This window comes from Sinocyclocheilus rhinocerous, unplaced genomic scaffold (genome assembly GCF_001515625.1).
Source record: "Sinocyclocheilus rhinocerous isolate Xijiao unplaced genomic scaffold, SAMN03320098_v1.1 scaffold2715, whole genome shotgun sequence".
In the NCBI taxonomy this organism is placed as follows: domain Eukaryota; kingdom Metazoa; phylum Chordata; class Actinopteri; order Cypriniformes; family Cyprinidae; genus Sinocyclocheilus; species Sinocyclocheilus rhinocerous.
Window position 1 is genome coordinate 452,049 of NW_015667273.1, and position 18,459 is coordinate 470,507.

The following is an 18,459-nucleotide window of genomic DNA, read 5'->3' on the forward strand; positions in this document are numbered from 1 at the left end:
TTTATGCAATAATTATGATACATTTTCCCCATTGAAAATAGTAAAAAAAAAAATCACATTTTTTCAAATAATTTTTCAATGAATGCAGTATTTAAGATTAAAATAGAGACTAGGCCTTTAAAATCCAATTTTTTAAGGCAGAATAGCACCTCCTGGTGAGAGCAAAAAAAGAAAAACCTGTAATTTCATAGTGTAACCACTAGATTCCTGTATAGGACTCTATAGAGAGGCTTGTGAATTCCCTAGTTGTTTTTATACATAATTGTTTACTTTTATTAGGTTGTGGATTTAAATGTATATTAAGGCATTCTCAAAGACTACTTTTTGTCAAGGTTTATATTTTTTTGTTGTTTTAAATGTTGATTTGAAGTGTAGGTTTTTGCATTATTATTACTACATTCAAACCTGAACACAGAAAGCATTTTGTTACACAAAACTTTAAAATTCTATAAAAATGTAATAAAAATTAACAGGAATGCTTTATCAGAGCTTAATCCTTCTGGGTCTGATCTGATTTTAACCTCTTATTTCAGTCCTCTGACTCATTTTGGCTATATGGTTATAGCCATACCAATTCATTTAAGTGTGTATAATTCTATATGTGTGTGTCTGTGAGTGAGTGTGTGTGAGTGGATGTATCCATTTTACACTTGATGTTTTAGAGTGTAACCCCTTCCTTGCTGTCCACTTTTTACTGCATTGTAGTTGAATTATTGATTTTGTTTTACATAGTTGCAGTGTTGCAGTCACACCAGTTCATAGGTGTGTGTGTGTGTGTGTGTGTCCGCGCGTGTGTGAGTTGGTGTGTTGATTTTGCACTCTAGATGTTTTAGAGTTTCACCGACTATTTTTTTTTACGACCACTTAGCTTTTTCGAATCATGCCCTCAATTATTTTGGTGTTCACATACCAAGTGTCATAAAAGTCACCAAGTTTCGTACCATTCTGGTGAAGCTACGATTTAAAAAAAATTTAAAATGTAAAATTCTCCGGTCAGAAATGACTGAAGACCGCACAAGGGTTAATTCTGCGTCGTAGCTTTGTGCCACTAGATGGCGATATTTATCTCCACCATAAGGTTTTTAGTACTAGTAACTACACTGTAGTAGAACACTGGCATTTACGGTAATACTTTGACAGGACGGTCTGCTCAGTATATTATATTTGCACTTTAAGTGTTTCACTGGCAAGCGACAATAATGGGCAAAGTAAGTACACATGAATAATGCACTCTAGACGTTTTAGAGTTTCACCGACTATTTTTTTTTACGACCACTTAGCTTTTTCGAATCATGCCCTCAATTATTTTGGTGTTCACATACCAAGTGTCATAAAAGTCACCAAGTTTCGTACCATTCTGGTGAAGCTACGATTTAAAAAAAATTTAAAATGTAAAATTCTCCGGTCAGAAATGACTGAAGACCGCACAAGGGTTAATTCTGCGTCGTAGCTTTGTGCCACTAGATGGCGATATTTATCTCCACCATAAGGTTTTTAGTACTAGTAACTACACTGTAGTAGAACACTGGCATTTACGGTAATACTTTGACAGGACGGTCTGCTCAGTATATTATATTTGCACTTTAAGTGTTTCACTGGCAAGCGACAATAATGGGCAAAGTAAGTACACATGAATAATTCCAGGTTGATGTTTATTTTATGAAATTAGTTATTGGCTCAATAAGACAAAGGAATTAGCTTCTGTTATACACAAATTCTCTCTTCCCATCTCCCCCCAACTTCAGTAAGGTCAGTAAAATTAAATATCTGGTTTAAAATACACGTGAAAATTTCCTACAAATGTAAACATCTTTGTCCATGTTCATACATTTGGAAATAACTTGTTTTCGACAAAAAGGTTGATTTGTTGACTAAAAATGTCAAGTAATGTCCTTATGAAATAAACAGTTTATCTTACAGAAAATATCCTAAAAATACAAAGAAATTTAAGTTAATTTTTAAGTGAATTACCTTTTCTTAGAGTTTGCTCCATTTAATAAGAATAAAATGAGATTTTAAGAAAAAGGTTTTGCTGAATCTATCTATCTATTTGTATGTATGTATGCATGTTTTCCTAGAGAGTTGCAGTAACTGGACATTTTTAACTGTAAGGTCAAAAAGTCTATTTTTTTTTAAATAAAGAAATAAATACATTTAAATAAAAGACTTTTAATTCCGGAGTTGAAAATGTGCATCATAGAAACAAAGAAAATGTGCACGCAAGTCGTTTTGTAAGTAACTTAACGTCATTTCAAAGTGTTTTATTTTGCGCGCGTGCAGGGTAAACTGGATATGATGATGAGAAAGTTTTGGGAGGAGAGTGGGCGGTGATCCTCCAGACACGTGAATGCTCCCGCGGGACCATAATCCGTCCATGCATCCATGTCCTCCAACTATAGTGTGTTCTGGTCCTGGAGCCAGAGGAAAAGTGGAGGGGTGAGGAATCTAGGGGCAGATTGATTTTCTCGGGGCCAGAGGGGCTTTAAGGGACTTCAAAGGCAGGATTGGAAAAACTTGCCTGGAAATCGGAATGTTTTTCTCCTAATGTTGACTTGCCGTTTGCCTCTTTCATATATAAACCCCGTGTAGTAAGTTTGAAACACTTTAAGGCGCAAAATGGCTGAGCCGCTGAGTTTCATGCATCATGATCAGGGCTCCAGCAGCGAGCGGAGTGACGACTCACCGTCTGCCGTGTCTGAGGATGACTCTAGCGGCCACCGCGGCCACATCTCCCCGCCTGACCCAGACTGGACCGAGGAAAGGTTTCGAGTTGACCGCAAGAAACTTGAAACTATGTTACTGGGTATGTTAACATTTTCTTAAACATTTTCATAAAGAACTGGGAACACAATTTGATATCTTGAAAATACTTTTAGCTAACCTCGCAGTCTTGCTTGGCGTCGAGAAGCATAAATAGTTCTGTCTAAAAATATCACAATGTTTCCTCGAAGTCCATCTTGAAAGATATGTGTTGAGGACACTGCTTGTTGTGTAGGACATGAAAACCAGCACTGGGATGTTATTTAGTAGCCAATTTCTTCAGACATTCACATGAACTAGCAACAATTTTTGGGTAACTTTGCACTGAATAATAAGCTTAGGATGATGCATGGACTCTGTATATGAAATATTTAAGCTTCTTATGTTCATTTAGTACAAATATGTGGATGTTAGACATTCATAACTCACCATGGTTAAAAAAGAAGTTTATTATTGGAGTGTCATAAAAGTTTTACATGAATACTTGTCAAATTCCAATCATTTCAATGCATTCAGCTGGATCACAATAAAATGTCAGATGTAAGTTATGAATATGAGATCAGTATTACTGATCCATCAAAAGCATCACTGTCACAGTTACACACATACTGGTTTCACTATACCAGTGAGAAGATCCTATAGACTCAGTGGTTTTTATACAGAGGTGATCAAGTTTGCGCTACCCTAAATTTAAAGGGATAGTTCACACAAAAATGAAAATTTACTCATCCTCATGTCATACCAGAACTGTATGAATTTCTCCTGTGAAACAAAAAATATATTTTTAAAAACCAAACTTCTTTGGTAACTATTGACTTACATTGTATGGACAAAACAACAACAACAGACATTTCTTAAAATATGTTCTTTTATGTTCCACATAAAGTCATACAGGTTTGGAATGACATGAGGGTGAATAAATGATGACTTTTCATTTTTGGTTGAACTGTCCCTCATAAAAACCTGTTTATTTCTTTAGATTTTGAAGCAATCACTATATTTGTAAGACTATTTTTAAATATTTGGGCCACACACTAGAGCCAAACTTGTGCATTCATACAAACACAGACTTTTGAAGTTATACTAGTGAGGAACTCTCATAGACACAGTGTTTTTTCATACTAGGATAATGATATACTATTCTAACCCTAAACCAAACCTTCATGCAAACCTGTTGACATTACATTTGTAAAATATAATTTAGCTGATGTATGAGCATTTCAAATCATAAGGACCACTTCACAAGTCGACTTTCACCATGTTTAACTAAATTTGTGAGGGCATTTTCACAAATTTGGCCCTCACAAGTGCAGCCAAACCTGTACACAAACACACACAAACATTTTTCAAGCAACATCATCTGGTTAAAGCTTATAATTCAACACTTGCATCATATTTTACAGTCAGTCTGTCAGCAATGGACAGTTTACTTCACTGCAGAATAATGATCAGTTCGTTTTGTTTTTCTTTTGTTGTAACTTCAGCAGAGGAGAATTTTAAACAAGTTTATGTATTACAAGTTGAGGTCAGTGGTTTGGTATTGGCATATTCTAAACATGTACAAAATGTTTGGTCTTTTATAGCAGGCCCTCTAGTTTACAAAGTCTCTGCCTTTGTTACCATACCTTCAAAGCAACCAAACTTAAGATAGTTATATAGACGTTGACTTCATAAATGGCATATACATTCCTTCCTTCATGTATATGCATTCCTTTGTGAGTATTTTATTGAATAAATAAATTATGACAGAGTTTTCATTTTTGGATAAACTATCACTCACAAAAACTGTTTATGTCTGTAGATTCAAATTAAAACAACCACTTAAAATGCCCTCACGAGTCAAAAATTTCACTGTATTTGTGCAAATATTTCCAAATCTTTCATCACAGGTATATCCAAACCTGTACATTAATACAAACACAGACTTTTGAAGTTATGTAAGTAAGGACGTCTCATAAACGCAGTGCTTTTTGTACTAGATAATGATATCTATTATATTCTAGTATTTTGTTGCATTTTACATAGATATGCATTGTAAAAATTTTAAAAACTGAGACCCTCAGTCTCCTTCCACCACCTTTGTCTTCATGTGTGCGATTGCATGAGTGAATGCTTCCTTGATATTTGGACCCCAAGGTCAAAGGTCAGTTCAGCATGAGAGAGCTTAAGAGCACCAGGAAAACTCCCATAACCAGGCTACCACATTTTCAAGACGAAGACAACACCTTTCACATCACACACACTCATATACTTACTCTACAATCATTGTTGTAGTGATGTGGGCATTTTTTCCCACACCTATGATTCAGTGACTCGTAATCATCTCTTTGCTCCGGATGACGTGCAACATCTGGAGGTGTTCTGAACGGCTGTTGTTTCGATTGGTCGGATGCAGCAGTAGGCGTGATCATAAATCCAGCGACGTGTGTTTTTTGTGTGAAGGTTTATTGTGTGGCACAATTTTGCTCCCCTTTTCCAGGAAATGGGAGAGAGAGCGAGAGAAACGAGACCGTGAGAGTTACAATTAAAATCTTTTTTTTTTTATTTCTTTGAAGAACGTGGTGAGGGAGAGACAGAGGGTAGACCCACTCTTGTACTTTTCCCCTTCGGCCAGACCACGACTAAATCAGCTCATTTTTATAGGCTTATTCAGAAAGACTAATGGAGAAAAGTGGATCACCTATGATTCATGTTCACGTAAGGGAATCTGAGTGGCTTTAGGGTTTCATTGGAAAGCACAAAAGTGCTCATACTTTTACATAGAAGTAATTACTAAAACGAGTGACGATTTGGAGGGAAAGGCTTGCAGACACACTGTAATACTGCATTGTCTCTCTTGCACTATCTGTCTCTTTCACTAACTTTTATGGGAATAGTTTGTATATTAGGATTCAGTTTTTTCTTTACCCCAATGGCTGTTACATCAGATGTCTGGTTTTGATTAAAAACAAATGAATGTGTGCTGGCCTGACCTTATATTCCGTGCGATAAGGAATTCTAAAAAGAATGCGGTATTTGTTTAGCAGAGTTTATTCCGGCACTTTATGGAAATCATATGTCCTCCCAGTGGCTTTTTGATCAAGATGTGTGTTTTTGTAGGTTTTTCTCTGTTGCAGCAGGATGTGAAACTACATATTAAAGTGCCCCTATTATGCCATTTTTAAGGTTGCTAATATTGTTTTACGAGTCTCCTAAAACAGGTTTACATGCATGCAAGGTCAAAAAACACATTAGTTTTCTCAAAAAATAGATTTAATTTGACCTAATTTCTAAATGATTCGTAAACGACTTGTGCGAAGCAGTTCAAAGAATCAGTCTCTCTAAACTCCTCCTTTCCGTGAGCCCTCACTGCTGTGATTGGTCAGATGGCACAGTCCTTTGTGATTGGTCCAGAGCTGTAGTGAGATTGGCTCTGGATTGGTCTACCGCGTACAGCGCGTGTCGGAAACGAAATGCCCATTGCCATGACGGAATGACAGCCCTGGAGACTTGTCAATACATAGAAAAGATGGTATCGATTGTACCTTACCAATTCGAGCTGGAGTCTGATGATGAAACAGTTGAACTGGCGATCGCCAAGAGACTGATTCGCAAGCACGACTGGAGCAGGACGTTTCTCAGTGGTAGGTGTCAAGTGTTAACAAGTTTGTGGTAATTGTAAGATGTGATAAAACAAATGTACTCTCACAGCGTAGGATACAGCATCTTCTCGACATGTTAACCACAGAAAATTTTACTGTTTGTGGACGGGCAAGTTGGCAACGTAGAACGTGGGCAGACATTATGCAAATGTATTACTTCGTGATGTAGAGCCGTAACAGAATAAGATTCGAATTCCTGACAACTCGTTTAGTCGATTGCGAGCCAACTTTTTTTTTTATAAGACAATAACTTTATTTCTCATGCACTGTCGGCTTCACAACTTTGCAGATAGTTTATGTTCACATACAGCTGCATGACACACTGCATGAAAGGTAATATTTCGAAAAGGCATAATAGGGGCACTTTAAGATCTAAATTTCAGTACATCTCACACCTGCTAGTTAAAGGAATAGTTCACCCCCACCCCAAATCTAAAATTTACTCACCCTCAGGCCATCCAAGATGAAGATAAGTTTGTTTCTTCACAGTTTTGGAGAAATTTTACATCACTTGCTCACTGATGGTTCCTCTGCAGTGAATGGGTTCCATCAGCATGAGAGTCCAAACAGCTGATAAAATCATCACAATAATCATCACAACAATTAATGTGTTGTGAAGCGAAAACCTGCGTATTTGTAAGAAACAAGTCCATCATTAAGACATTTTTTATCTTCAAACTGTTGATTCTGGCTAAATTGCTATTGCTTTCTCCAGTAAAAATTTGTTTAATCTGAATCAGGGGAGAAATATGCACAGATCAAGCACTGTTTACAAGCAAAAACAATCCAAAACAGTTGTAAACAAATGTGTTGGTGGATTTTAATGTGAGAGGACAACAGAAGCTAGACTCTTTCACCAGAGGAAATGTTATTATTGATTATGGACTCTTATTTTGTCCAGAAGTCACAGTTTAATGTTAAAACACCTTAACGATGGATTTGTTTCTTATAAACACAGCTTTTCACTTCACAGGACATTAATTGATGGACTGGAGTTGTGTGGATTACTTGTGGATTATTGTGATGTTTTTATTAGCTGTTTGGACTTTCATTCTGACGGCACCCATTCACTGCAGAGGATCTTCTGGTGAGCAAGTGATGTAATGATAAATTTCTCCAAATCTGTTACAATTATGGACATAAACTCCTCTACAACTTGGATGACCTGAGGATGAGTAATTTTCCCACTTAATCCTGTTTTTTGTGTGTGAACGTGTGTGTGGGTCAGGCTTGTTACCACCAAATTGTGCTGTGTGTTTTATTAATTTTCTTATGCGTGCAGAGTGTTTTCTGACGTGGGTTTTATTTATTGAGTCTAATTTAGTCTGGTTGCATGTTCAGTGCATGATTCTTAACGTGCTGCATGTGTCTGGGTTGGTAAGTGAACCAACAGGAAGTGCGTTGTGTTTTGGGAATGTGCTCATGGCTCAGCACACTGTTGCCAGGGAAACACAGGTCTTTTGCCTTGGATTTAGATTTTTTATGTGCATACATGTACAGTTTGAATATTAAAGGCACACACGTGTGTCTTAATTTAGAAATTTAAGCAATAAATCAATATATCAGATATTGATGTTTATTTATGAATTATAAATCACACGTTGTAGTATTAAAATTAATTTTGAAGTAGTGTTGTCTTGGTAACAAGAGTTTTATGGTTTGATAGATGCAACAACAGTATGCTGATTTTTTTTTCATTTTATATTGTTTTATTAATTTTTGGCAGTTTCAACTGGCAGGCCATTTTTGCTAGTGCTATAAATGCCTACACTGCCAATATTGGTGCAGTTTTCTTCCAAGTAGACTTCTGTTTGTATGTTTACAAATATAAATCTATGTCTTGGGTTTAATACATCAGGTTTTACGTTGTTTTTTATGAAATACTTCAGACTTGGGTAATAAATCTTAAAGAACTGATCTATTGGATTACTAAGATGAGTGTTTGGCAGAAATACTCCAAATGTTGGGAGAGTTTTAGTTTGGCTGAAAACTCACCTGTGTTCATAACCTGTCAGACGGGGATAAAGTTCCTTATCGTCATGGAGAGATGAGATGTTCACATTATTTCATTCACATTACAGACAAATCCTTTTCACTCAGTACCTTTGGAGAGGTATTGAGTGTGTTTTCAGCACATCTGTATTTTATAATCCCAAATAGTTCTGCGGTTCATATTGCCTGATTATTGCCCTATTTTTCCATCGTATGTTAAATAGTTTCACAGACTTGTGCCGACCTTTTAGTGGTGGTAAGCATTGTTTCTGAGAGGCATTCGGGCCTAAGTGTTAGTTTCCCATGACCAGATGTTTCACTTGAGCTTTACATTTTGAGTTTCCTTTCATACAGACTGCTTGCTTTCAGAAGTTGCAAAAGAAAATGTTACAGGAGATTGTACAACCAGTCTGCAATAGATGTGTCGACGGCATGTGTGTGTATTCTCAAGTTATGACATGGCACATAAACTGTCTGAGACGATAAAAGCTCTGAATCATTTGCACAAATGGCTGAGTACTTTAGTCTGGGCATTGACTGGGTCGTGCTTATATGTAGCGTGATTTATGTTTCCTGTCATAAGAGGTTGATGTAACCAATCAGATTACACTACCATGAACTACCAAAAGTTTGGGTAAGATTTTTGAAAGAAGTCTCTTCTGCTCATCAAGGCTGCATTTATATGTTGAGAAATACAATAAAAGAAGAATATACTGTGAAAAGTTATTACAATTTAAAATAACTGATTTAAATTTTCATATATTTTAAAATGCAATTTATTCCAGTGATTATTCCAAACCTGCATAGCAGCTGTTACTTTTGCAGTTTCACATGATACTTCAGAAATCATTCTAATATGCTGATTTGGTGATGAAGGAATTTTTTTTTTTTTTAGTCAATGTTAAAAACATTTGTGTTTTTGTGGAAGCCATGAATACCTTTTTTAAAGATTCTTTGATAAATATAAAATTTCAAAAGAGCGGCATTTTAGTAAAATTATACGTCTTTACAGTATAAGTTACTTGCTGAACAAAATTATTAATTTCTGCCAAAAGAAAAAATCTTACTGACCCCAAACTTTTGAACTGTAGTGTAGGTTGTGACATCACTTCAGAACAGATGGCTTCAAATCTTAATAGTGAAGAATAAGATTTGAATCCAGATGCTGGTCATGGGTAAGTTTCTCTGATGTCTCGCCCACTCACTGAGCTCTGGAGTTGAAGGGAAGTTCCAGGATTATCCAGGAGAAATGCACTCAAATTATACAGTTTTGTTCTTACACTCTCTTATTCATCACATTCCTAACACACACATAGTTTACAGGAGCTGTGCTATAATCAAACACTACTCTGGACGTGTGTGCGAAGCTGTATCTTTCAGAAACTCAAAAGCTGTGGAGTTTTTCTGACCCACGTCCTAAATAGAGCACAGGAAAGGCCTGAAATCAACACGCACACACACACACACACACACACACACACACACACACTGCATTTAACATTCTGTCTGGTTTGAGGCTTGCTATTTTCATATTTGTCTGAGCCTGAGTATGTACATGTTTTCCATTGGATGTGTTTCAGTTGTTTTTGTGAGTATGAGAAAAAGAGGATCAAGAGTATTTTGAAGTAACATTTTTGAAGTTAACATGGAATTATAAGCATTTATGTGCTAGTGTGTGAGTAGTGGGGACAGGTGTAGTTCAGAGGTGTTAATCTGTTGCATGCTGTACTCATTACAGAGGAATGACCACATGTGTATCCGTGCTACAGAGATACGACATCATCCAAACATCTCACGAAACTGTTGATTCAATTTACAGCATCTGATAGGAGAGATGTGAAGTGAGCTTTCACTGATTTCACAACTTCAGAGAGTGAACTCAGTCTTCCTCTGTCCTCACTTCACCCAAAATCAGACTTGTGTGAGCTACAGTGATGTGAATGGCGCTTAGTTTTAAAGTGTGATTGATTGTGATTTAAAGTGTGAAGTGGTTTTCTGACTATCTATCTATCTATCTATCTACGTATCTATCTACGTATCTATCTATCTAGATTTTTATTGTTAAATAACAAAATCATAGAAATACATATTAAACTGTACAGACATGTCTCAGATTTTAGTATAACAGGGTTGCAAAAATTGCAAACATAAAAAAAATGGTCTGTTTTAAGAATTTTATTTATTTATTTATTTATTTGTAACACTATTTGTGCATGTTACCTTGAAAATGACTTGTTTATTAAAACCGGGTACAATCAAAGTGTTTCTGCTTAAAATTAAGTGGAATCAATAAATGAAAGTATTTTAATGGATTTTGTTTTGGGAACGCAAAGATTGAAACCACTTCTCTGTCTCTCACTGTTGTTTTCATCCCTCTCTCTCCACCACATGCCAGACACTGTTGAGAAATTGTGAGGATACCATTTCTTTTTTTCCCCAAATAAATCTGTAAATTTCATCATTGCCATCTAAATTCCTGCATTGCTCCATTGACTAGTCCGTGCAATGATGTGAAGTGAAGGAGGGTTCAAATCAAACCAAACTTTGGTGTAATGAGATGGGCACTTCTTGTAATTGTAGCTCTTCCTCTCCTTGTTTGGATCTGGAAATGTAGTGAATTTCATGGAGAGATGGGTGGATGTGCTTTTTTGTGATTGTAGGGTCATTAAGAGGTTTAGATGACAAGATTGTCCCATTTCCAAACCGTTTATTTCCTCCCATTTTGGGGTTTGTTGTTCTGACCTCTCTATGAAATCCATATTTCAACTTTAAAAGTAAAGCAGGAGCAGGAGTGCAAGAGAGGGCTTGGCGCTATTAGATGAATCGCCCTCTATGTAGACACATATGTTGCGAGAATGTTTCATTTTGTGTTAGGACAATCTCAACCAAACATCTGGAGACCCAGCGTCCCACCAAAGCAAACAAATTCTCAGATTCACACACACACACACACACACACACACACTGCATTTAACATTCTGTCTGGTTTGAGGCTTGCTATTTTCATATTTGTCTGAGCCTGAGTATGTACATGTTTTCCATTGGATGTGTTTCAGTTGTTTTTGTGAGTATGAGAAAAAGAGGATCAAGAGTATTTTGAAGTAACATTTTTGAAGTTAACATGGAATTATAAGCATTTATGTGCTAGTGTGTGAGTAGTGGGGACAGGTGTAGTTCAGAGGTGTTAATCTGTTGCATGCTGTACTCATTACAGAGGAATGACCACATGTGTATCCGTGCTACAGAGATACGACATCATCCAAACATCTCACGAAACTGTTGATTCAATTTACAGCATCTGATAGGAGAGATGTGAAGTGAGCTTTCACTGATTTCACAACTTCAGAGAGTGAACTCAGTCTTCCTCTGTCCTCACTTCACCCAAAATCAGACTTGTGTGAGCTACAGTGATGTGAATGGCGCTTAGTTTTAAAGTGTGATTGATTGTGATTTAAAGTGTGAAGTGGTTTTCTGACTATCTATCTATCTATCTATCTACGTATCTATCTACGTATCTATCTATCTAGATTTTTATTGTTAAATAACAAAATCATAGAAATACATATTAAACTGTACAGACATGTCTCAGATTTTAGTATAACAGGGTTGCAAAAATTGCAAACATAAAAAAAATGGTCTGTTTTAAGAATTTTATTTATTTATTTATTTATTTGTAACACTATTTGTGCATGTTACCTTGAAAATGACTTGTTTATTAAAACCGGGTACAATCAAAGTGTTTCTGCTTAAAATTAAGTGGAATCAATAAATGAAAGTATTTTAATGGATTTTGTTTTGGGAACGCAAAGATTGAAACCACTTCTCTGTCTCTCACTGTTGTTTTCATCCCTCTCTCTCCACCACATGCCAGACACTGTTGAGAAATTGTGAGGATACCATTTCTTTTTTTCCCCAAATAAATCTGTAAATTTCATCATTGCCATCTAAATTCCTGCATTGCTCCATTGACTAGTCCGTGCAATGATGTGAAGTGAAGGAGGGTTCAAATCAAACCAAACTTTGGTGTAATGAGATGGGCACTTCTTGTAATTGTAGCTCTTCCTCTCCTTGTTTGGATCTGGAAATGTAGTGAATTTCATGGAGAGATGGGTGGATGTGCTTTTTTGTGATTGTAGGGTCATTAAGAGGTTTAGATGACAAGATTGTCCCATTTCCAAACCGTTTATTTCCTCCCATTTTGGGGTTTGTTGTTCTGACCTCTCTATGAAATCCATATTTCAACTTTAAAAGTAAAGCAGGAGCAGGAGTGCAAGAGAGGGCTTGGCGCTATTAGATGAATCGCCCTCTATGTAGACACATATGTTGCGAGAATGTTTCATTTTGTGTTAGGACAATCTCAACCAAACATCTGGAGACCCAGCGTCCCACCAAAGCAAACAAATTCTCAGATTTTCCTGTGAACCCAATGTTTTCATCGCACCTGACTGGGAGTCTTTGCACGTTTTCCTTTTTCAACATCACACTTTAATTACATATTTGAGTGATCTGAAGTCTGATAATAGCTGGAAAAATTATGTAGATCATTGTACTAGTTTAAATTGACTTTTTCTAGTGTCAAAGAGCAGTTTTGACACATGCTGTACATGTATAAGCCATATGCAAGGCAAGCATCATACCCTGTGTGGGATTCTGTGAGTGTGTTTATTAAGATTTATGAACTGTTTTTTTGTCATCTATAACTAAGTGCATGAGTCTGAGCTTTGTACAGCTGCTTGCGTGTGTAATAGACAAGCATGTGCGTGACATATGAAATACATTTAGTTTCAGCAGGTTGTGAGAATGCTGCCTGATTCTTATATGTGTGTGTTTTGTGGTTGTCTTTAAATACATCTTGTCCCTGACAGCAACCTTAAAATGTTATTCATTCAAATATAGCATGGCTTCTCATACCTTATTGCTTAAATATCGTTTAGGTAGTTAAACATTTTAGTGAACAGAAATAATTGTAAAATAAAAGTGTCTCTTGCTAATGGTAATGTAAATGTCTCTCTCTCTTTTTCTCACATAGCGGCCAGTGAGGGGAGGATAAATGGAGGAGAGGATTTTTTTCAGAAGGTAAGAATTTATTTACTTTATATATTTATTTATTTATTGACTTTGGGGTCAGTAAGATTTCACTTTTTAAAAAGAAATTAATACTTTTATTAGATTAATAAAAATTAATAATTTTATTAAAATATTAAAAATATTTTATTTAAAAGTGACAGTGAAGACATCTATAAACTGTGACACTGAAGACTGGAGTATAATTTAGCTTTGCCAGAAATAAATTACATTTATAAACAAATTACATTTGAAAATATGTTATAATAGAAAACAGTTATTTAAAATTGTAATAATATTTCACTGTATTAATGTTGTTTTTACTTTATTTTTTTTATCAAATAAATGCAGCCTTGGTGAGCGTAAGAGACATCTTTCAAACACATTTGAAAATCTTACTAACCCTAAAATTATAAACAGTAGTTTTTGATGTTGTGATGTTCCACTTTACCTGTGTATATATATATTGTTTGGTGCGCCAGCACTTTAAGCTTCACTGTATTATGTTTAAATGATTGGAACTGGATTGTTATGAGCAATTTTAGCATTAGTTTCAAAGCAGGATGGAAGTAGATCTCCCATCTCCAGCATCACACACTATAGCTATTGAACACACAAACTCTATCACAACTATCATCCATATTCCAGTAGCGTGCTGGTCTTTCCAGCATTTTGTGTGTGTGTGAGAGTTTGTGGTGAGGCTTCTTCAAACACAGTAAATCTGACCAAAGATGCTCGATGGAGGAGCCAATTCAGAAGTTTGATTGATTTGATCCAAACAATTTTCCCTGCTTAGGTTTCTAATAAACAGAGATAACAAGGGCCAATGAAATTGTCAAAATATTCTTGGTTTGGCTCAGATGATTGTGGTTTGTGTATAGTCTATGAACAGCGCTTCTCTAGTTGCAGTATTGATATGATCACTGTTTTCTGTCCTCACTTGCACTATTGCTGTCTTTCCATGGTTGATCCAGAAGGCCTTTGTGGTTATCTTTTTTAGTGAATGCCAGTTCTCAGGCAGTTCAGAGTGGTACATTTAGACATTTTTATGCATCTCAATATATTTTTGTCTATATATTATCTTTGTTAGAGATTAAATTACAGCAGATTTGATGATTCAGCCCTTCATGTATGATATATAAACAATACAAATGCAGAGTTCTCTGTCTTAGTTGTTTGCAGCTGTTTGCAGATTATTTGGTGTGTATGTGTCTTTTTTTTTTAGTTGACATGAAATGGTAATGAAACTGGAGTGGCAACAGGTCTTTTCTTCTTCACTAAATTATCAAGACATTTTGATAAAAAAATTATGAGCTTCCAAAAAAAGTAACACATCATTTGCAAAAAGATCAATATTTAGAAAAAAAAAAAAAAAGAAAAAAAAAATATATATATAATATATATATTATCTATAAAATAGATAAAGAATTAAGAAAATTTTAATTTCATGCCAACATTAAGTGGGTAAGAACTAGACTTTCTGTGTCTCATCTACTTTTGCCTATATGATTGTGATGTCTTTTCCTTTTTTTGTTGTAATTTTGTACTATTGTGTTCTGTCTGACACGGTCTATGTTTTGGTCTTCTGAGAATCACCCACTACTAGTAAAGATAAACGGAGGGAGAGAAAGACAAATGTCTGATGTTTTTTTGATAGTGGTGACATGGGAAGCCATACCAATGGGTTTTCTGGGAGGCAGGCAGTAGAGAGTCATCATTTCAGTGATTAAACCTTTTTTTGAGTTTTCCTTCCCTGCCGTGACAGGGAAATTATGCCTGTTGCTCATTCTTGCTTTTCAGCCATTCTTTGTGTCTCTGTTTCCATATCTTTATCATTATTATTATCTTGAACATCACCACAGCGCATGGGTCGCGGAAGCGGGGGACCGCCGGGGCCTGGGCCCGGGTTTCTTTTGAGGTCTGGTACAAATATGACATGGGCTACAAAAAAAAAAAAAGCCTAGACTATAGGCTCGTATGTATGCATGCTTAATCATTAAAAGATCGCAATCTCGATTAAAAGACACGCGATCTTATTCCTAAATGACGGTGATTCCGCTATGTCTATTAAACCTTTGAAAACACAATCACATCGGAATATTTAAACCTGCTTTCACGCAGCCACTGATCCAGATTGAGCAGCGCAGCGCTCATCATGTAGCCTAAGCTTTATCTTTGAAACAGTCTACTTACACAGTAGGCTACATTTCTATGTTGCAAACATTAAATAATAATGAAAGTATTTGGAGAAAAGTTTTTAATCCGGATATAGACTCTGATGTTGCAGCAGCCTCGATCAAAACGAGTAATTAACCTTTGGAACTAATGATACGCTTCAAATATAGATTGTATATGTTACATTATGCCAGTAGGTGGCAAACAGTGACTATTACATGTATTTGATGTCTGAATCATTCAAGAGATTCGTTCAAAATGTCTTCCTTTTTTTTTTTTTTCAAATGATTTTTTAGCTACATAATGAATTCATTTAAATTAATAAATATTTTTAAATACACTCATTTATAACATTTTAGACATTTATAAATATACAATTTATAAATAAAATATTTTGTCAGAAACTGAAATTGCATATTTAGTTTGGTTGTCTAATGTTTGTTTTCAGAATCATGGGAGAATCATAGCATAAAAATACATAAGCTAACATATCAGACATCTAACTTAGTACTGTTTATAGCCTATTATGTTACATGTTACTATGTATGTTTATGAACTATGTATGTATTATGTAGTTCTGCAACCAAATTATATTGTAAAAAGTAATTTATTCCTTTGATGGAAAAGCTGAATTTTGATATTTCAGAAATCATTCTAATATGCTGATTTGATGCTTATTTCGTATTATCAACGTTGAAAATAGTTGTGCTGCTTAATATTTTTGTGGAAACCGTTTCAAATGTCTTCTGTCACTTTTGATTAATTTGAGTAAATGATGACAGAATTTTCATTTTTGGGTGGAGTATCCCTTGAGTTCCTATCGTGCCATATTATGGATCAGTTAATATACTACAGAGTTTGTAATGGATTTGTTTTATTTTTTTGCAGTGTATTGTGTACACCTGTGCAGTTCAGCCTCCAGTCAAAGTGAAGGCTTTCCCAGCCCTTTCTTCTTCCCTTGTTCCGTTTCCCTCCTTTTCTCCTCCTCACACCTCTTTTCTTTGCTCGTTCTTCTGAGTGCTCCTCAGCTGAATCAACAAAGGAAACAGGAAGCAGATCTCAATACACACGCTCTTGCACATCCACTCTCTCTTGCACATCATTTGTCAAATATAAACACTCTGTTCTCCATCACGGTGCCCATTTTTAATGACTTAAAGAAGATCACAGTTTGTGTGACTTCGGTACTTTGAAGTCGCTGCCGTTTGAAACTTTCTCTCCTTTTACCGGTGAGTGTATACATTCCTGTGACAGGATGATATTGGGTGTGGGGGAAAAGAAAAGGAAATTTTCAAATGTATAGTTAACCCAATTTTTCTGAAATCGTCTGACCCATTTGAGAGGTATGTGCTGGTCTGTCACAAAAATAAACCGCAAACCCTAAAACTGCTGTGTGGTCTGTCAGAAATCTCCCTCATCTGCAGATTGGAGCCAAAGAAAGCAGTCAAGAGAGAAAGTGAGAGCAGGTCGGGAATAAAGCCTGCTCCTATAGAACGCACAGCACCGTGGCAGCACAACACAAACACACAGAATGGAAATGGGAACTGGCGCACTGCCTGTACAAACTTTAAGCACCGTTCACCTTTTAATTCCATCTGAAATGTTCGGGGTTCCTTCAGGCATGTTTGATTGTGCCTTCGCTTGGTTCAAGGTCATCAGTGTAGAGTGCTCTTGACGTTGTTGCGTTGCTTAACGGAAACACCATATTTAAACTTAACTGAAGAGAATGTAGCAAATATTACAGATAGGCCTGTCACGATAACAACTTTTTGTTGTGCGATATATTGCCCCAGAAATAATTGCGATAAGCGATATTATTGTCATTTTAAACACCATTTTATGCCACTGAATATATAATCATAATGTAACGGCATGAGCAACAAGTAGAAAAAAAGAAAAGTGCACAAAGAAGTTGTATGGGGATTTTTCCATCTAGAAATTTTTCCCTGACCTTCTTTTCTCTGTAAATTAAGGGTGCACACTATTGCTGAAAAACACAATCACTACTTAGCAGTCAGATGTCCGTATGCACAAAGGCACAGATCTCTAAACAAGGCCATATCTGCAGATGAAACTTTTTTTGTAGAAGCATTTTTTAAAATTTGAACTAGCATCTAATGATTACACCACATTATGTACAAGAAGCTGCAAAAGACACAGGCGCAAGTGGAATGTACAAAACATAGTGACATTAATTTTTAAGTAAATATAATGGGCGATATATTGCGTCACCAAAAATGATTGAGGTCATGTACATATATTGCGCGATAAGTCGATATATTGATTATTGCGACAGGCCTAATTACAGAATGACTTTTCCCATTGCCGCAATAATAAAGTTACTTTGCGTTTAGCTTACAAGTGTCTTGTTTCTAGTGTGTGCAAGTGACTGATGTTTTGTGCAATAGATTGCAATACAGAGGATTTAAAAATAAAGATTTTTTGTTAAAATAAATCTTGTTTTGCCATCACAGGAATAAATTATATTTTAAAATATAATAGAATATAAAACTGTTGTTTTAATTGTAATAATATTACTGTTTAGAGAGAGTCGGACTTGTAACCCGAAGGTCGTGGGTTCGAGTCTCAGGTCCGGCAGGGATTGTAAGTGGGGGGAGTGAATGTCCAGTGCTCTCTCCACCTTCAATACCATGACTGAGGTGACAATACATGACCCTTGAGCAAGGCACCCAACCCCCAACTGCTCCCCGGGTGCCGCAGAATTGGCTGCCCACTGCTCCGGGCGTGTGTTCACGGTGTGTGTGTGTTCAATGCTGTGTGTGTGCACTTTGGATGGGATAAATGCAGAGCACTAATTCAAAGCATG

At 36.1% G+C, this 18,459-nt stretch overlaps 1 protein-coding gene across 2 annotated transcripts in view; it reads left to right on the top strand.

Annotated features, from left to right (window-relative positions):
* The first annotated feature begins 2,476 nt into the window (after positions 1–2,476).
* LOC107733549 (protein bicaudal C homolog 1-B-like) overlaps positions 2,477–18,459 on the top strand; it is a 36,838-nt gene continuing 20,855 nt past the window's right edge. For both annotated transcript variants that reach the window (XM_016545216.1, XM_016545217.1), the window contains exons 1-2: positions 2,477–2,803; positions 13,423–13,469. In XM_016545216.1, the coding sequence (XP_016400702.1) occupies positions 2,617–2,803; positions 13,423–13,469 (234 nt within the window). In that variant the 5' untranslated portion in view covers positions 2,477–2,616. The remainder of the gene's footprint in view (positions 2,804–13,422; positions 13,470–18,459) is intronic.